This window comes from Haliotis asinina, chromosome 2 (assembly GCF_037392515.1).
Source record: "Haliotis asinina isolate JCU_RB_2024 chromosome 2, JCU_Hal_asi_v2, whole genome shotgun sequence".
Lineage (NCBI taxonomy): Eukaryota > Metazoa > Mollusca > Gastropoda > Lepetellida > Haliotidae > Haliotis > Haliotis asinina.
In genome coordinates this window covers 89,315,278-89,336,742 of record NC_090281.1, presented here as the reverse complement: position 1 = coordinate 89,336,742, position 21,465 = coordinate 89,315,278, and the positions used below count along the sequence as shown (strand labels likewise).

The 21,465-nt window shown below is 40.5% G+C and overlaps 1 protein-coding gene across 10 annotated transcripts in view; it reads left to right on the top strand.

The window, feature by feature from the left end:
• Window positions 1-3,226: 3,226 nt before the first annotated feature.
• Window positions 3,227-21,465, top strand: part of LOC137274547 (CD109 antigen-like) — a 42,869-nt gene continuing 24,630 nt past the window's right edge. For 5 of the 10 annotated variants that reach the window (XM_067807794.1, XM_067807789.1, XM_067807790.1 and 2 more), the window contains exons 1-12: window positions 13,205-13,317; window positions 14,061-14,122; window positions 16,465-16,619; window positions 16,745-16,770; window positions 17,308-17,461; window positions 18,291-18,361; window positions 18,590-18,715; window positions 18,860-18,899; window positions 19,566-19,650; window positions 20,005-20,119; window positions 20,687-20,914; window positions 21,152-21,376. In XM_067807794.1, coding sequence (XP_067663895.1) covers window positions 14,070-14,122; window positions 16,465-16,619; window positions 16,745-16,770; window positions 17,308-17,461; window positions 18,291-18,361; window positions 18,590-18,715; window positions 18,860-18,899; window positions 19,566-19,650; window positions 20,005-20,119; window positions 20,687-20,914; window positions 21,152-21,376 — 1,278 coding nt within the window. In that variant the 5' untranslated portion in view covers window positions 13,205-13,317; window positions 14,061-14,069. Of the gene's footprint in view, window positions 3,370-13,204; window positions 13,318-14,060; window positions 14,123-16,464; window positions 16,620-16,744; window positions 16,771-17,307; window positions 17,462-18,290; window positions 18,362-18,589; window positions 18,716-18,859; window positions 18,900-19,565; window positions 19,651-20,004; window positions 20,120-20,686; window positions 20,915-21,151; window positions 21,377-21,465 lie in introns of those variants that run through there. The other 5 variants (XM_067807795.1, XM_067807796.1, XM_067807791.1 and 2 more) reach the window with 2 other exon arrangements.

Here is a 21,465-nt window from a genome sequence, read left to right as displayed (position 1 = left end):
AAATTCTACCTCTTGTTAATCTGCTCAGTGCTTGACATACAGGGGGTATTATAAACACATATCACCTCATATATGCTGTGAACGAGTGGGATATCCACTGTATTTGTCCATCTACCCTAGGTACAAGCACACGCATACTCGTGTCCATGCACACTGATGAAAAGATCAAGTCTCAAACATATTTTAAATCCATGAGGGCATTTAAGTATTTTCAATTTCAAGTCCACCACGCGGCAAAACAGCAACTAAAATTTTCCAACTTTTCTGCCCTACGAAAACCCAGCCAAGATCCGGGTTAGAATCGGTCTTCAGCAACCCATGTTTGCCGTAAGAGGATCGGGTGGTCAGACTCGCTGACTTGGTTGGCACATATCATCGGTTCCCAGCTGCGCAGGTTGATGCTCATGCTGTTGATCACTGGATTGTCTGGTCCAGACTCGATTATTTACAGACCGCCGCCATACAGATGCAATATTGCTGAGTGCGGCGTAAAACTAAACCCACTCATTCACTCCTTATAGAATTTCTAGCATTGCACTAGAATTTAAAATACTTCACATGGATGTTCCAGAGACACGGTGACACCATGACAGAATTCTAGGAGACATCTGGCTTTACAGCACTCCCACGTGTCGTTACGCGACACAGCATCGCAGCTGGTTGAGATGTAAAAACAGATAATTCTCTGGCGCATGTCGCAACGCAACATTATCAGTAACGACGTCCTTGCGATTTAACATGTAAATAAGATTTACCCTTTATGTGTCACTCTTGACTCCCATGCTATTCCGACAGCGATCTCTTGCACCATACAGTCCATTTCAGCTACATCTGTTGAAGAAACAGCTTGATGTCTGGGTTTTTAAATCTCTTGACCTGCGTTAGAATGAGTGAGTGAGTTTAGCTTTACGCCGCACTCAGCAATATTCCAGCTATATGGTGCCGGTCTGTAAATGATCGAGTCTGGACCAGACAATCCAGTGATCAACAGCATGAACATCAATCTGCGCAATTGGGAACCGATGACATGTGTCAACGAAGTCGGCGAACCTGATCACCCGATCCCGTTAGTCGCCTCTTATGACAAGCATGAGTTGCTGAAGGCCTATTCTACCCCGGGACCTTCACTGGTCACCTGCGTTAGACGTAGCTAGGGGTCATGCTCCTGATATGCTATGTAGTCGCAGTAGAGATGTGACAAGGTTTAGAAGTGAATGAGCTGAAAAACTGTGGGTGAAAAGCATGTCTAATTCTAGGAATTGAAACGAAGCATTTTGAGGCTAGGTTGTGAAACGCTGTTTCATAAAATAAAATTAAATACGTTTCAAAACATTAATTGTAGCACTGTGGGTTTAGAACCCTGGTGTTGCAATTTCGCCAGTTACTAGTCTATGCAATCTATGTTTACAACGGGTTTTAGAAACATTGCATATCAACAAGAAACTCACCGAAGACTGTCAAGCAGTAAGCTTACTGACGTGACTTAAATACTATCAACCCTTCATACTGACACTCTCTCCAGACCAACAGAGGGTTACTTGTGTACGATACTGTACATATACACTATACATGCTGACCGCACACATTCATTATGTCGCATACTGCCCCAAGGCGGGGATTGTTCTCCACAAATCATATTGTAATACTGTGACGTTTTAGAAGAATGAGCAGAGGAAGCATTGACATAATTAACTGATTGCACTCCATTCTACGATGCTCATCAGTGACAAAAGCGACAAAACCTTCCTTTGTTAATCGAAATCTGAAAACTTCTGTCATGCATTACAGTTTAATGTGTGTATTTATTATTCGATACTCAACAGAAGCCACATGAAGTATTTCCAAAGGCAGAAGGAATCTCCACAAGAAGTGGATGTTGGAGCAGATTTGTGAGAATGAATTTTAGCCATCCCACTTTGAAGTGGTCTTTTGCACCCCATGCTGATGAGATCAGCTGGTCTGGCTTGATGACTTAGTTGAACACATTTCATCGTATCCTAATTGTGTCGATCGAGCTTATGATACTGATCACATAAAATGATCGATTAATCCAGACTCGAATTTTTACAGACCACCGCCATATAGCTAGAATATAGCTGTGTTAAACAGTAAACAATACATAGGAAGCAAAACAACCCACCCACCTACCACCCAAAAAACAAAAAGGAGAGCTATACGTCAGTGGAGCCCATCACAAATACATGTAAAGTCAAGCCAACTGTTCACTTACAAACAGCATACATCAGTTCACATGATACAAACAAGAAAGATAAAAGACGTGTTCGTAACAAAATCGCAGTCGCCAATTGCTTTTGGAAATAACGTTTTCGTACAGATTTTAAAGGATGTGTTTCCTTTCAGTCATCTTACATTGGCAATTAGGCTGACTTTTACTACGTAGTTCAGCCTGCTGACTTTGGAAACAAAACAAATAACATCTTATTATAAGTTATCGTGTTTCTTTATTTGTGGAGTAAACACGCCTCTGTCATGGTCTACATCTCCACGAACATAACTCTTGTCGTCAGTCTGTCACCTAGCAACAGGATGTGGTGACGTCATTTCTAGAGCAACCAATAGGGTTAATCGTGTTATGGACACTTGTTAAACGTGTCACCTTACAACCTGCACGTAACTGGCCTTGCTTCCGTGTGTATCTGTCACAGAATTTCAGGTCGTTTTTTCCCCTCAAGGGACAGATTTCCATTTCATTCATAAAAGAAATGCTAGTGAATGTTATGAATAGAAATGAACAATCTACCTGTATACGAAAGATGCATTAAGTCTATGAAATATTATATCTCATATTCTAATAATACACTAAGTCGTGGAAATTTTAAACACCTGAAATAGTTTGTAATTTTAGCTCAAAGTAAGGCGAACATGTTATGTTTCTAACCCAGAATGAATTTCTTTAAATGTTTAACCTGAAAACCCATGTATTACATCTATCTGTTTTAAAGCGTTTCAACTTGTTTATGGTGTGGAGAGAGAGAGAGAGAGAATAACTACTTTTCACACATTTGTATCAATTACTGTTTTGTCTATTAGATACATTGTATTTCAGTGTTGATGAATGTTGACAGCAGATGGTATTTTGAATACCTTTTCTCCAGTTTTGTTCATACCTTTAAATAAACAATGTTTATGCTAGGCTGACTCATTATTGAGTGACTCCCGTAAATTCTGATATACATGTATGTAAGTTATTTTTCTTCATGTCCTGAGGGGCGTTTCTTTACGTAATAACAACACGCAATAACAACCAATGCTCGCCTCCTCTTTCAACATCCGGAATGAAACAAGAAATAAAGGGGGCCCATCACTAGCTGACAGCCTCATAGGACCTAGTGAGAGCCTAGAGCACAGGTATGTACACACTCAGTCTCCCGATGCTCCACATAACGATGTCGCGTTGTGGTGTGGACCATGTGCACGTTAGTCGTGTAACCTTCCTCGGAAATAGATCAGTGTCAACACGTGTAGTCTGATATATTTCTGCCATGGTTTTGTTGTGACTACGACAAAAGAAATGTGTATTGATATATTTATTAATGTTTCATAATGTGCACGTGTGGTAGAGGTGGTGTGTGGTGGGATGGGGTGGGGGGTTGTGTTGTGTTGTGTTGTGTTTACAACGCAGGCTCGTCAAGACGTATATCTGTATAACCGGACAGTTGTATGTCATGCCTTTTTCCTTGAACCCTTCCTCTAGTACTCTACATGTGACTGAAATATGGCTAGAATGACACTTTCCGACGTGCAATGGTCGTGCAATGCGAACACGTCGAGCAAGCAGAGAGTGAGGTCCAAGTAACTGTAACTAAACACCTTGTAACACTTTCCAGATGACTCAAAGTCCTACGTACAATGGACTTACAATGCTGACACTTTGAGAAATTAGTAGAAAGCAGGCTACAAGTAAACATGAAGTAAATATGAAGTAAATATCACCTAAGACCTCGTTACACTATCAAACTGGACCATGTTTCGTACCTCTGTTGTTGATAATGTAATAAGGGCTGTGATTAATTTCGTAAAGTTAAGATCATAGATTGTACTTCTATACTGCAGTCGATGAACATTGTTATTTTTTGTATTTTTTTCTATTCATACCGGAACATTCATATTTATTCGGAACCTACATGTTCACTGATGTTCACTTAATTGTTCAGTAATTTCATGTTTTGCTATGGATTAAGCGTCACGTGGGCTGAATTCGTTTATTAATGGACGTACAGGGAAAATATACTTTGATAGACTTGAGTTGCAATGTCTAAATGTCTTTATCTGCATATTAAGTAAATTTACACGCCAATGTAAAGGATAATTTGTTCTGCTCATGATAATGCCTCGGCTTGCTGGCATTCTTGTTTCATGAACGTGCATCTGACGCAGCAGTTGTCATCAGCAGAGATGCCATGGTGGCGTACTATAAAAGGCGAACAGCAAAATTACTATACTGCTTCGTTACTGTTTCTGTTTTGTCATCATCATCGTCGTCGTCGTTAACATTATTATCACCATCACCATCACCATCACCATCACCACCATCATCGTTATTATCATCGTTATTATCATCAGGGCGTTGGGGCAGTCCAGTAGTTAAGCGTTCGCTCCTCGCGTCAAACACTCGGATTCGATTCCCCACAGAGGTATGACCATTGAAGTCCATTCATCATCATCATCATCATCATCATCATCAGTGTCATCATTATATGCAATAATTAGATATATTTATAAACAATAATGAAATGCAAATTTTATCATAATGTCAGCGTCGTTACAATCGTTACAGTGCAGTGTTAGATACTAAAGATTAACAGTATTAGTCGTTGTATTGCAAGCATTCCCATTTAAACACTACACTTTCTCTTGTCAAACACAGCAGGTCTTCCCGGATGATATTCAAAACACGGCTTGTTCTTCTGACACCGAGGACTGACGCCTTGGGAGATGAACTCCTCCGTGCAGATTTTTATGAGTAATGGGTAAATGTGACAATTAATACTTTATACGTTTATAACTATATATTCAAAATTGTAAATATAATCAAATTCTTAAATCCTTTCAATCAGTCTTGCAGGACAACACTTTGGTTGTGTAACGTGTTATAAGCACTGAAAGCTTGGTCCCAGATGTCTGTGTTGGTAACGAGTAGTCACCATCAAACATTGCCAAGGTGTTGATTTGCTCTCGTTACATTGACTGCGAAGCTATATTTTAAGTATGCCAGCTGTTATACCTTGTTTATTGTGAGCTGCACGGTGGTTACGCTGACTGTGTCGACCTTCGTCACGTAATTCTGCGTTATCTCTCGCTATCAATTTCAACACTTTTTATATGACATGTGACGTTTGACATGTCAGGTCTGTTAAATCATCTACGCCGAGTCGCCGGACTTGATTTTTCTTAGTTTCAAAATAAATTTAATTTTACGAAAAAAAAGTATAGCTACGTATATGTATTCATTCACTGACAGTCGACATCCAGTCGACACGTTGAGTTAAATATAGATAATCATATAATTTTATGAAACAATTAACAGATTTTGAGAACAGATGTGCAGATATTGGACGTTGGTAGGACAGAAGGCCCAATCATATTAGCGATATTAATCGCATATTCCTTTGCTCAAGTTGAACTCTGTTTGGGGACGAGCTCAACAGGGATGCACATTTTCTTATAGGAGCAGTTGCTCATAGTTAAATGACAGTTCCGGCAAGTGCGAATCGCCGGTATAGCAATTTACTTCACTTTGACTGTCAGCTTATTCGAGGCAAGGAGGGCCAGATGATCACTGATATTCAAACATATATGGTGGCGGTTCGTAAATGGACATCACTGACATGGATCATGAGCATTGATCTACACAGTTCGTGTACGATGTCCACCCGATCCTGACCACCCGATCCTGACCACCCGATCCTGACCACCCGACCACCCGTTTGTCGTTTCTTGCGACATGCTTAAAGACCGATTCTAACCGGAACCCGGTGAGCGGAATGGACTGCGTATAGAGTGTTCCAGTTTTATCACGTTGGTTGAATCTTGCTTCGGTTAAACCAACGCTGCCTAACCTAGGGACATAATCGAGGCCAATGTGTTTCGAGAGCAATCATGTGTTTCCTCGGGTGACAGCATATTGCGTCGCCTCATTCAAATGGGCAACTTGCGCCCTAACTGACAGGGTTAGATCGTTGACTTTGTGTTCTGACGATTAGGTACAGGATTTTGAGAGGGTGGATTTGAATCCCTGATTGTACTCAACCTAACAAAGTACTAGAACCTAAATGTGTGTGTTCACAGACGGACAGATTTCTCAAATCCGCGCAATAAGAACATTCACCGGGGCTGTGGGGTAACTTTGTGTGGGGTAGCCTGGTGTGGGGTAGCCAAGCCTTACGCTGTAGACGTGGGTTCGATTCCCCATATGGGTGCATCGTGTAAAGCTCATTTCTGAAGTCCCACAGCGTGATATTTCTGGAATATTGCAGGGGTAAAACGGAACTTATTCATTACTCTTGCATTAAGTGGGTTTCGACGGCAAACAAATTTGCTGGGAGTGGAGGTTTCACCTTGGCGTGTGCACTTTCTGAATGGGGAACCGGTTTGAATAAACGCACGTCCTGAAGAGCTAATCCCATCACTGTGTTCCAGGAACCTGTTACATTCAACGGGTTCCGGGACGGTCTTTGAGTTTTAGTGGGAGAGTCCCAAAAACAGTGTTTGAGTGGATAAACATCCTTTTAGAATCACAGATACGTGTTCTAGGTGAATTGAATTGAAGTGTGTACATATCGTCATCAATGGCCATGAGCTATGTCAGAATATACGTTCTAAACCAGTGAGATGGGCATGTCTGTGATGTCATACGTGTTACATAGTTCATCTGAATAATATGTTTTTACCAAAATAATTGTTACATTCGTGTACGATTATTGCATGACAGAGCAAGTATCTGTAGAAGTAGGCGACATTCTTCGTAAAAAACTCACCTCACAAGTGTGTATAATTAGTTATGTGTCACCTGCTCTTGTAGTCGTCAGTTTGACTCACAGAAGAAACACGTAAGCAATTATTATTAAGCCGTGATCAACTAACGATAAATGTATCTTTCCTCCGCGAAACACTCTGATACGACAGCTTAATTGTGAAGATCTACTTTAAAAAAGTAATATGATCAAAGGGGTAAATAGTGATTTATTGATTTAAACAAGTTATGCAACATGACAGGATAACGATACTCACACATAGACTCGATGTTCTGTATCTTACAAGTAGTATATATCAGGGAAGATGTTAGGTGTGATGTTATCATTGCACTAGGGATCTAATCAACAGGCTAAATCATTACCTCTACTTTTGTAACCGAGCTCTCAGCTAGGTCAGATACAGGCCAGAAAGTAGCACATACATTTAGCAGTATTTCACGTGTGACACAGCGTCTGTCCGAGGAAAGGGAGCTAACTGAGTTTTACTGGGCATTCGTTATTCGTATTTATTATTTTACTGGGCATTCTTTATTATTAACTAATCGCCTCTTTGAGTGACTCACAAGAATCTTGCCGGAGTGACAAGACCAGTTCCGAATGAAGTCTACCATTGGTTATTACGAGTGTCCCTTTCATTTCACTGTATTTTCACCAATCAGATTCGGCCTATTTTACCAAATGTATTAGTTTTTTTTTAAAATGGTGTGGCATCCAATCAGAACTATCTGACCGATAACCAAGATCTTGCATCACAAGTACATCAGATCACCGTGATTAAAAACCTGTTGAAAATGGGGAAATTCTACCGTACATAGAGGTTCAGCGCACGGTAATAAAACGGATACCGATTTTATTGCGCGAGTTCAACCAAGTTTGTAAAGGGTAGAACCTTTAGTTTTACCGTCAATAACCTTGTCTCGCAAAGATAATAAGACTGACACCTGTTACAAAAGGAGTCTGCAGCCAGCAAACAAGTGATCGATATCATGCCCAAAATCCAAGGCTGCCGTGGTAGGATATTCATGTCTTCTGACCAGCCCACCTTCCGCCTGACGCCAAACAGATGTTGCAAGGGACATGCAAAGCAATACACAAGGATAATCCATACTTATCCCACGAGTGGACCCATGAAGATAAGGGGTAGAATAGGCCTTCAGCAACCCATGCTTTCCACAAAAGACGACTATGCTTGTCGTAAGAGGCGAATAATGGGATCGGGTGGTCAGGCTTGATGACTTGGTTAACACATGTCATCAGTTCCCATTTACGTAGATCGATGTTCATGTTGTTGATCCTGGACTGTCTGGTCCGGACTCGATTATTTACAGACCGAAGCCATAAGGCTGGAATATAGCACGGCGTGAAACTAAATGTAATCACTCACTATTCCAAGAGTGATTCATAGCGTACTGAATCGCATAAACAAGTACATTGACGGGACAATCCATCTGTGTACTCCATCCTAATCTTCTTTTGACGTAAGGTCATTTTTGTGACGCCGTAACAACACTGTGTTGTTTTCTCTTACAAACCCTTCTTATACCCAGTGAAAGAACTATTTATATGTCGAAAATCTTAAGTTTTTTTAGTTGACTGTAGTTAATCTATAATTCTATAATGGTATATCTACTTAAACAGTGCCCGTTCTTCAACTTCGTTTGAGTAGTATAACTACTGTAATCTAAACTTAAGATTTCCGACATATAAGTATTCTTCCACTGGGTATACCTATATGTATTTGAAAATATGCCGTGCATTGCGGTCACTTTGTACATAGGGGCTTTGTTCTCAGCGCGGTTAAAAAAACAAAAACAAACGAAAACATCCTAGACTAGTCCAAAGTTTAAAACAAAAGGATCACAACAACAGTACGATCTACACCCTTAACCTCATGAGATAACACGAATAACACATTCCCGTGTATCCCGACAAGACGATAAGCGTGTTTACCGATAACCAATAGGTGTCAAGCTGGAAAGGGAATATTGACCGAAATCTCAAGAGAGTGTTCATATGCAAGCAGAACGTAGCGTCCGCACAAATGCGTCATTGACAAATTAGTATCTTTGAAAGAACTTCAGATTTTTGCGTTCTGTAGTGTGCCATTCACGCATCTTTACGACACTTCAAATACAAATTTTACCCTTTATTTATGATTTATAAAAAATGATTTATGAAAAAAAGTAATTTGCTGTTGATCGCACGGTTGTCTGGCCTTTCACAATTCGACAGATATTCCAGACTGACTATTCACAAGCGCTGACGGGTTACATGTATATTTATTTGTATGATGTCAAACGTAACGGGCGCGGTTATTTTCATATATTGAACAGTGAGTTATTTTACTCCAAGTCATCAGTACTCCAGGAACCATGAAGATTCGGGTTAGAATTGATTTCCAACCAATGCTTGTCGTAAGATTCGACTAACAGGATCGAGTGGTCAGGCTCGTTAACACATGTCATTGCATCACATTGCAGAAACCGATGCTCGTGCTGTTGATCACTGGATTGTTTGGTCCAGTACTCCGTTATTTACAGACCGCTGCCATATAGCTAGAATATTGCCGAAACTAAACTTACTCACTCGAAACTGGGATAGGAAAACCAGTGGTTAATAACATGAACAACAATCAAGGTGGATAGCGAAAGATGATGCATTGTCAGGTTACTAAGTTCACAACTGTTCATGTCCCCATTAAATTCCCAGGTGGGTGGAGACAAGGGACTTGTCCTTGGTGGAGGGTGTGTCTCTCAAATGTGCCAAGGGCAGTAGATAAAGAGAGGGAACCCCAGGCAACACAAAGGTAAACAGGATATGACAGTGATGACACACTGAATTTGATAGACCACGAGTGACTATTTGGTGACGTTCTTTAGTTTCTATTGAGTTTTTGCGCGTTTGGTACCTAGTGGTTAAAGCGTTCGCTTGTCACGCCGAGGACCCGGTTCGATTGTACTCACCTGAATACAATATAATGTATACCCTACTTCTTGAGTCCCCCGCCCTGATAATAGTGGAGCATTGATTGATGCTGATTAAAACGTACTCACTTTCTCTCTTTGGAGCATTTCGTAATCTGGACTTAAGCTTTATTCAAAAGCTCAAACCAACAACAAACGAACAATTATAGAGTATGTGTTAAAATAACACTGCGGTGTGGGACTGATGTCTTCGTGATAAGAATCAATTTCCAATGATGTCGGAAATCATCGACTGTTAGCTTAGATACATAGCGTTCGCTGACAGTCGAGAGTGAGACAGTGCACGTGGATCTCATGTATGATCTGGACATGTTGGTCACAATGGACTGGTCCGGATAAGCCTTCCGTCCCTCCTGTTGTCATAGACTGCACGGATACCGCAGATCTGTAGATCCATGTGCTAGGTTGTGCTTTTGTTTGTGCATTTTCTCTTTTTTTTGCGATATTCTTTTTCAGTGCCACAGCAGGCAAATAGCAGATTTTGACTTGGTTAAAATATGGTATCGTATATTATTGATAGTGTTTGATGTTAGGCAACTTGTCACTGTACGTTTATTTTATTTGCCGTACATATTTTATCTCTACATTCTGTCAAGTTGCTTGAGCCGTCGGCTCGTACATTATCACGTGTCCACCTGCGTAACTCGGACAAAGTTCAATGTGATCGTTCGCTCTGGAAAGTTACCGAAAAATTTGCTTCGTTTGCAGATAGTTCAGATTTTAAGTTCCATCTAATGTTGTTTACAGAATAACGCTTGTTGCACGTTTTAAATATAAATAGAAGAATGCAGTTTGGATACGAATGGCATAGCATTAACGTTGCATGAACCCTAGTGATGCCAGAATGTCTTTGTATATGGTTTATGCAAATTGATGATTTTACGAATATCCCAAGACACGTTTGCTTCATGATTTTACTTTAAATACGCATAAACCCCCATGCAAAGTCCTCCCCAAAACATATCTTAACTTTTTGTTATTTTGTGGAGAAGGTATATTTGGATTTAAAACCACATGTTACAACATGCTCTGCTTTTAGACACACAATTATTGAACACGGCAGTATATATATTGTGTACACCCCATGCTGTGGGTGCGCCTGCTTAATGTGGTTTAGCCTAATGGTTAAAGTATTCTCTCTGCATCCGATAACCCTGGATTGATTTCCCACATGGGTACAATGGGTGAAGATCATTTCTGGTTTCACTTGTTGGAATATTGTTAAAAGAGGTGTAACTCTAAACTCACTCTCTCTCCACGTTCATCAGAACATTCTTCAGTAGGTCTTCGTCAATAAGTCCTGAGAACATGTAACATTTACAAGTCACATGCAACCAAAGAATCAAACATAATTAAAACACAGTTATCACTTATTCGTGATATATAAAATGCATTGCTGATTAAGTAAAAATACCCAAGTAAACAGAATTATAAGCGTATAATCGCAAATCAAAAGTGCAATATTTTGTACTTGGGTTTACCTCCCTCGAAACGAAGCACCCGCGATAACGAACCCAGTCAGAGCCAGCGGGTGTGCATCTAAGTGTAACGCAGCTTTTCCACTGGCCACTGGTTCATTTGCCGATACGCTTAGTCGTCTCTTTGTTTATGGCTTATAAGCCCAATAGGTGTTAATTCCAAATTGGATGTCGTCAATGACTGAAGTTGTGCATTGCATAGACAGGCAGGAACACATAGAGGTGTGAATAAACCAGGCATTGAGTTTTCTTTGTGACAGAGTCTGCTTAGCAGAATCAACATGTTTTGTTTTGGTTTGGGTTTTGTTTTTTGATGTAACGAATAGATTTTTCACTTGTTTGTGTATACAACCAAGATTAGATTACTGCTCACGAGCTGTTACTTCGGGCAGGCATACTGTTTCAAGCTCCGCGAACTACGATTTCGAGAGCTATTATTTCAATCATGTCTTTATTCAACTTTATAGGTTGAATTGGCACTTTTGATGATTTGTTTCGGTAAGTATACACCGAAAGGTATCAGAATCTGCAAAGTTGTGTTTTACGTTGCATGTGACCTTAAGCAATTGAGCAAGTTTACCCACTCACTCACTCTTTTGAGTCACTCAGATCTAGTCCACGAATTCACGGTGAACTTGACCCAGATAACCTGGCGCCAAAGTGTCAATTACTCAGATACTGTCATACTTCAGTCAAAACATTTTCTTTTCAAATGGTTGAGTGCATGACAAATAAAGAATTGTGCCAATACCACGTGGCCTTACGTAACTCGCCTTTATGACGGAAAACGTATGTTAATTACCCTTGAACTATATCATCTCAGAAAGTGATGAATGTTCTCAACTGTTAATGTTGTCGTAACTTGGCCTCGTTAGCGCGTTGACCGTTTGCCTCACAATCTCCTGCATCTGATAACGGAACACTCATCTTCATCTGTGAAAACAGACACGCATGTGATTCAGACACTTACACGTGTACCAGCACACACATATATAACGATAGCACAAATATACACATACTCATTGAACGACTGGTGTGTATATAAATTATTTAGTGGTCAAGGCAACTTGGAGTTTTGTTGGTTAGTGGAAAGTATTGTTTTCATACATTTTTATGTATCTCCGCAAAGGAATACATAACTGGATAATACGTTTTGCCAATCATAGTCGCTTTGATTCAAGCGCCCAACAGTGAGTGAGTGAGTATGGCTTTGTGCCTAACCTACGTCTATTCAATAGCGCTAAAAGAGCTTCGAAAATCTAGACACAATTTCACTATAAACATCCATAGCATACTACGGTTTAAACGAACATACCTATAAGGAACTGACGAATATAACGAACTGCTTCTACCCGGCATTCGCTGCATATAGCAGCAAAATGCGTACACGAACTACAGCCCGTTTGATTTCATTTGGAACTAATGAATTGCTCACTTACACACAATCTAATCATTGCAATAAAATCAAAGCTTACTGCAGAATTCAGAGTAATTCACTTGAATATCACCTCATTTCAAGGCCAGGCCTGCTCAACGGCGCTTTTCAGGAAAGCGGTGGACAAGAGTCCACTGATTTGAGATCCACTGGGATTACACACACACATCTATATTCGTGCATTGCTGTGATACATCAGTGTAAATTATGTCAGTAAGACTGTAGCTTGAGTGACCCCGGCGAATCAGCTGATATAGCTAAATGTCACATCTTTAATCTCACCAAATGTGTACCCTGTCAGCTGAAAGGAACACATTTAAAAACACTTGAGATATGGTCGGTTACCCCGTTATCTCAGTGCTGGGACACTATATAAGTCCACCCGCTCGGGGCCCAGGTTAGCTTTGGGGGCTGACTTTGATAAGGTGAGATGTTTTGGATAAAACAGTCCATATGCATTGTCTTCGTTAGCTACATTTGGCAATTTTATGCAACAGTTGGTCATCACTGGATGTTAATCAACTGTTGCAAGAAATGTTTTCATAAAATGAGTAGAAGTCATTTCATTTTGATTTTTTTGCAAACATCTTGGAAATCAACCTCTGGTACATAATTTTCCCTCATCTTTCCGTTGATTAGTTATCGAATGACTCCCGATTATATATCTTTTATCTATTTATATTTTTTTTGTTTAAAAAAATGTTTTCCATCATAAGATCAAAATTTATTCGGAAATTTTAGCCACTGAGATTAGAACTTTATTCGTTAATGGAACATTAAATTTGATTGACACAGCGTTTTCAACTCAACGACTTATTTGACTCATTATGCAGAGCTGTCAACAAATTCACGCTTCCATTTATTGCCTGTCGCATACACAACATGATATACTGAAGGAAATATTTCTATTCTGCCGCCGGTTTAACGAGATCAAGTAATGAATTCTGTCAATGACGGTATTTATGTATTGCGTTATAAGTAACACAAGGCCCGTCAATGAAATAGGAAACACAATCGTTTACAGTATTGACGTAACTTCATGCTGATGTTCTAAGATCCGGCGCTTTGTTGTCAAATGCCAATCGGAACATTTCAATCTATCAAACAACGTGAATTAAAATATCACGCACATTTGAAACTGAAATTCACTTCTCATTTTGTTTTCCAGGTAGCCACGATGCTGAAGCTGTTCGTTGTAGCGGCCCTCTTGGGGGCCACGTTCGCCAAAGAGTAAGTAAACCAATTTTAGTTTCATCAACATAAACATAACAAGTTAAATTTTGTTCTATTGTACTCCAGTAGACTGAATTTCCGCTTAAGACGAAGTAAGATTATTACATCATTGTGGGAAAACAGATCTATTGTTACATTAGCATTACGCTTGTCTCGAAGTTCGACTTATGCAATACGCTACTTCTCTTGATTGTCACCATTACTTCGAGTTTCATTTTATCTTACATGTCCTACAGACGCTTTAACCTTAGGCTAATGGTTAAAGCGCCCGCTCGTCATGCTGGTGACTCGGGTTCGATTCCCCACATGGATGCCATAGGTGAAGCCCACTTCTTAGGTCTTGGGTCCGACGTAATTTGCTGGAATATTGCTAAAACCATACTCACTCACTCACTCACTCACTCACTCCTATCCAACATTCTGGACGCTTTCAGAGAAAGTCGATTTTATAAAAAATACTTTGAACAATAGAACCTGCTTCTAATTAAAATAACATAAAGAAATGCAGGCACACTTATGAGAAGACAATCGTTGAGATGAACTTCAATGTTTTTTAATAAATATACCATAGCTAGATTATTTAGTTAACAAGAGTTAGGAAACTACGCAGTCAATGCTGACACAAGACTGTTGCAAACACGCCTTACACGATCTCACAACATGACTAATGAACTGACAAGGTTGTTTAAATAAGGGTGAGAAGATGACCACGGATTTACCCCGACTATACCATTTTATATCCCAACTGGCACGGTAACACACCGTACCCTGGCACACTGTGGCCATGGAAAAACACTATACCCGATAGATGGTACCCCTATAACCTGTTCTACAGTGTATTAATTGAAACATTATCGAATCTAATTTGATTCAAGCTTATTCTATAACTATGGACAAGAATATCAAAACTGTAACTATCACCACTGATGATAATGGCACAGTAAGGGTGCCTCCCGATTTAATTACATCATGTTTTATAATACATTGTGTATGATGTTTCGTTATGAAACAGATCCTGGATGCAGGATCCGCTACAGTTGTAGTGCTTCCGATGTTCCAGTACCCGATGGCGTCCACAATATCATAAGACAGGACACATTCATATTATTCGTGGTATTTAACCCTTGCTTCGTTCAGTACAAACGTGGACGATGTAATTAGTTTTATGTCAGGAAACAGTTTACAACACTTACAGACTGACTAGGGCGGCTGTCTCAAACTGTATACAGACTGAAGTCTGGCCGATAATATGATAACAGAAGGGTAACCTACGCTCGGGCCTATATCTAGACACTTGAGTTAGCCTCAGGTAGAGTGTTGAAATGGGACATGTAGTCGGACAGGTTTGCCTTGAACATTTAGCTTAAACCTTTTAGTTGTTTCGTCTCCTTACGTCTCCAAACATTTGGATAACTTGCTGAACCCTGAAACGCCAGCCATTCTTGCGTTGGTGTGAGTAAATATCCAACTACCGCTGATGCAGTGACCTGCTCAGATGGTCTCTCCGTAATTTGTTCAGACCGCCATCTGGGCTCTTTACTGTTAAGTCAGATTAGACATTATAGTTTTGCACTTGTAGTTTTAGAATTGCATCAAGCACATGATGCAAGGCTGTAAATACAAACACGTGCGTCACGACAAGTATCGATAGAGTGATGCTGTGCAATACCTTGGTAGGCATAGGGATGGTGGCGTTCGCCTCAACCTGGTTCGATTCTCCACATGGGTAGTTTTTGAAACGATCCCTTGTGATATTTCAAGATGATTGGCATAGTTGATCGACATAGGGGTGGTGGGCTAGCGTTTGCCCCAACCTCGTTCCATTCCATATAAATGACTAGTTTTAAGATAATTTCTGTTTTAAGATAAGTTAGTTCCAGAACATGGTATAAAATGGTGTAAAGGTATACTCTGTTGATAGACGTAGAGATGTCTGGTTAGCGTAGTGGTCGAGGCGCGCCTTACCATATTGGTTTTGATAATGTCCTGCATTATAATGTGATTAGAATCATATACATGATGTATATACCAAGGGTGGCAGAGTTCAAATCCCAGCTTCTTCAAGATTATGTACATATCTAGGACTGTTAGAACCATAAGTGGTAAATGTGAGGGTTGCCCCAAGGGCTTTCCTTCACACAATGCGTTCTCACTGACGTTTTGTTCATATCTGCGTAAACAAATTGACAAAACATCGTGCAAACGGTCAACATGGCGAACACAATATATGTGACGTTAAACTCGCACACTCAAAATCACATCACATATACGTAATTATACATATATGTAATTATGCATGATATATATCAAATACAGAAATAATGACATTTCTGTTCCAGTTCCTACGTCATACTGTCCCCGACAACCGTCAGACCGGGTATGGATTTTGAGGTCAGTGCTAACATCCTCAAAGCCACCGGTAACGTAAATGTCAAGGCCACACTTGCTAAGGGGACGCAATCCATCGCTTCTGCAAGCGGACTTCTGACTCAAGGTAGGTAGCCATTCAGAATAATCACAATTAACGTTAACCCTTAACAGGCCAGTTGTATTCTAACATCCTTTCACCTCTGTTGCTATACGCAGTGTATTTTAATCAAGGTTTTATTCCATTTACAGGTCAGCCCCAAAGTATAACCATTAAGGTAAATAGAGCAGTTTTCAAGATTATATTGTTTGATGGGTCTATACAGGTAGCGTTATTCATCATCAGTAAATCAATCTCTAAAATGCCTGTAATATCTGTTAAGAAACCCGATCTGAGGATCGGGATTTTGGGAGACTGGGTCGTTGTGTTCATAATGCACAGGCCATCATGAAATCACTTCGATAGTGATGTTCCGGTAGATTTGTTTGATCATTTAATGCCACTCTCATCAATATTCAAGCTGTATGGTGGTGATTTGTAAATACTTGAGTCTGTACCAGACAATCCAATGATCCACAACATGAGCACCAATCTACGAAATTGAGATACGATAATATGTATAAACCTGCGATGACACGAGTCTGACCACTCCGTTAGTCGCCACTTCACGGGTCTGTGGCGTTAGATAACACTGGTTCATTTATTAATGTATGTCTGTTTCATTTCATGGATTGGTTGGTGAGGCATTACTTGATCTGAATACAGTTATATCATTTTTCGAATGTGTATCACAGCCGATTCCTCATATGACCAGGTACCCACAGATCTCGGAAGCGGAAGCTACAAACTGAAGGTTACCGGAAGTGGTGGTTTGACATTCAGTAATGAGACGACGCTGACCTTCAACCACAAGAGCATGTCCATCCTGATCCAAACAGATAAGGCCATGTATAAGCCTGGACAAACAGGTCAGTCAGCATGACAGTCTTGTGGGTCCTACTGTTTAACTTTCGGGAGCGTCATGGAGGTTTCGCCAAACGTCCCGGAGTTAAATATTGCATTTGAGTCCGTTAACATTCTCTTTAAGATCATACCTTAGTTCTGACCAATCCTAAAACAACCGGGCACACCTTTACTTCAGTGTTCAGAACGACCTTTCTTTCGACCATTGAATGCATTGCTTATCAGATTGGGAAAGTGACGAACGAAAATCATTTTTCAGTAACGTAACCTCGGAAAGGTAAAAGCAGTGTATGTGACCAACAACTGTGAGCTCTACTCTCTGTTGCTTCAGTAGGGTAATTATTTGAACAGAAAACACTTGCCATAGATCTCGACCACCGGCAAGACATTTTGACATTTGAAAATAGTGGCGTAAAACTTGAGGAAGCTGATGGCCTAATGTCGACCTCTTGCTAGTAATTACATTGGCAGTCCAAAGTCGGGAGGTCTTTCTGATATAACCTGTAGGTCCAGTAAACACGGGTTTATCACTTTTATTGACATTAAAAAGAAAGCATATAGTGTTTGTAGAACACGGTCTTCAAATTTCTAGTCTTTCATTTGATTCAGTTCCAACTGAAAGGTGTCATTGTCATTGTCGCAGGTTTCAACTATTTTCTAATAATTATGCCTCATCTTGGTTAAAACATAAACTAAGTTCTATAATCGAAGATAAATAGACTAAACGCATGAATCGAAAGTTTTAACCATTAGTCTTCCCAGCTCCCCCCAAAATGCACAAATGTAATATAATTTTAACTTGCTTTTAATATAGATTTGTTTCGTTAATTTCAGTAAATTTCCGGGCATTTTCCATGTTCCCCGACATGAAACTGTACACCGGCGCCATGAACATCGACATCTTCGTGAGTAACATCTACAGTTTTACATCTAACACTTTATGCTGTTTAAAGTTAAACACGCCACTGTTTACTAAACAATGCGCCTAAATAGTCCGTTGGAGATAGATTGGGAAAAGCACCCCTCACCAGTGTACTGATTTACAAATATAAAAAATTCGAAATTTATATATGTTAGTATCGCAGGAATGTTGTTTCCATTTCATTTACATAAACTGTTTTCAATGTTTTTAGGACCCCAACTCCAACAAGATCAAGCAGTGGGTGGGTTTGAAGGACGCTAGCGGCGTCATCACCAACTACCTCCCCATCTCGAGCCAACCAGTACTCGGTGACTGGAAGATCAAGGTCACCGCTGGTGTAAGTGTTGCTTATTGTAGGTAGATGGCACTTCACTGATAGAGGGCACATGGTGTATATATATGCAGCTAGCTTTGATTATATGTACATGTATATTGTATAATCCATAGTTGATAACGTGGTTCTAAATATTATCTTTTACAGAGTATGACAGAGGAGAAAGTGTTCACAATCGCAGAATATGGTGAGTTTTGTGTAACGGAACTCCTCGTAAATAACAAGCGATTGACTTGGTGAGATTGAGTAGGTGGTTTACCCCGTGTTTACAGTTTGGGTCAACACCATGTTGGGGAACAGCATATCAAAATCTTGTGGGTAGTCGGACGCGGACGCTTCAGAGTAGTACTTACTCAATTGTTTAGAAGTCTGCACCAGACTATCCAGTGATCAACAATATGAACTAGGCAACTGATGTTTAGAAGTGAACATGACAATCACTATCAATGACTGGAAAATGAAAACATAATCTTGACATTCACGAAGGACCGGGATCAGTGGGGTAGCCTAGTGGTTAACGCGTTCGCTCGTAACGCCGAAGATCCAGGTTCGATTCCCCACATTTCTGGTGTGCCCCGCCATGATGTTGCTGGAATAGTCTATGAGCAGCGTGAAACCAACCTGACTCACTCACTTGGAATCAGGTGGCCAGAATCAGCGTTGGTTGTCATGGCTCCACGATTCTGTGGGTCGTCACTCGTGCAGCAGTCACGGGTTACAAGGTCAAGACTCGATTATTTTCATTGATTCAATAATACTGAATTGCGGCTTCAAATACGCCACCCAGCCAGCCATTGTTGATCCATCTGTTATCGACGGGATAGTCACGGAAAGCGGTTCTTTTTCATTTCAGTTTTGCCTAAATTCGAAGTAACAGTGGAACTACCATCATATGCACTTGTAACAGACGATCACATCACGGCCACAGTCAAGGCCACGTAAGTAAAGGCTCTTCTTTCATAGGTGTATTTGAGGTTAGAGGTGATTAACTAGAGAAATGTAGTGAGCGAGGCGTTTTGAATCTGTCGTCACATCGGACATATGTCAGCCACATCGTATCGAGAAAAACTGGAGTAATGTCGTTTGAAACATGTATCAGTCGATCTTAACAATGCATGTTTAGTATGATTTGCAATGTTCTTCTCGTAACAGAACGACTTCAATGTCTGTTCATCAAGGAGGAATGTTAGCCCAAAATGTGCGATTCTAGTACCATTTTCTCAAAGCATAGACTTACTCTCAACGCTTGCTCTGTTTCATTCTGTCATCATTTACGACAACCTCTTATTCAGGTACACTTACGGCAAGCCAGTGAAGGGAACAATCAATCTGCAAGCCAAGATGGAAAATTACTACAGGCCCTGGAATTATCATGGGGAGGAACCGATGGTTAAGAAGACAATGACTGTGAGTGTTCATTGAGATAGACTAAAGAGACAATTGTTGTAGCCAAAGACACAACAATATTTTCAATGTAGGGACGTTGTAGTCCTCGTCCATGTATTAGAAGACAAAGTAGATGAAAAAGGAAGAAATGGTAGTGGTAGCGGGGGTAGTAGTAGTGCGAGGAGGAGAAGAAGTATCGTAGGAGGAGAAGTTGTGGTAGAATAATGGTAGTGGCAGTAGCAGTAGTAGTAGTAGTAGTAGTAGTAGTAACTGTAGTAGTGTCAGTAGTAGTGGTGGTAGTAGCTCATGTAGTAGTTGCTGTAGTAATCAATGTATATTAGTCGTATTAGTAATACAGTGCGTTGGTTGTGTTCTACAGGATTATTTGTTGTAGTGTAGACGTGTTACATGCGTACTGTTTACAATAGTAGATGCCAACAGCGCATTCGAAGCACTTTCTGCAGTTAGAACAGTGGGTGGCAGCGGATATGTCATCTGCCGTGGTGTTTGTATTATGAAGACATGTAAAGCAGTTGATGACCGTTTCATTGATCGTTGTCTCTATCAGAGCATCATGTGCCTTTCCAGACTGATGGAGAGAGCAGGGTGACCCTCTCCCTTGCTGATATGAAGAAGGTGTTCCCTAATGGTCTCCAAAACCGGGAGATCAGGGTGTCCGCCAGTGTGACAGAGGAACTGACTGGGATAACTCTAAATGGAACCAGCAAGGTCAAGATCTACCAGTACGCCACTAAGTTGTCCTTCGCCCCGTCGGACCCCAAGACCTTCAAACCCGGGCTCAAATACATCGCATATGTAAGTTGAAACCCCTGTTTCATGGCACAAAACTGTCGTTAAACTTTCCAGCTGATATGCAAAATCAACAAAAGGAATAAACAGATTTTATGGAAGCTTTGGGTAATTTGTATATTTCTATCTTGATAAATGCATTATAATGTCTTCACCTGTAACTAAGGTAATTGCAAATATGAATGTTTCGATCACCGTCGTCCTTTCTTGAACTCCATGGCCATTGTCGTCGAAATTCCGCAGCTGCAAGTTCAGCAACAAGACGGCCGTCCAGTCCAGACAAGCACCCAGCGAGTGACCGTGAGCACTAGAGTGACCAGTCAGATCAAGGAGACGACCACTCATGCCTTCTACTATCCCAGAACGACATCTTACGCCATCCCGGACCAAACTTTCTCAGTGCCAGACACAGGACTTGTCCCAATTGAAGTCCAAGTCCCATCCAACGCTAGCAGCGTCAGTCTTACTGTACGTATGACCATACCAATGCCATAACAGTACCATACCATACCGCTCATGTACCATACCATTAACTGTATGTATGACCGTATCGGTAC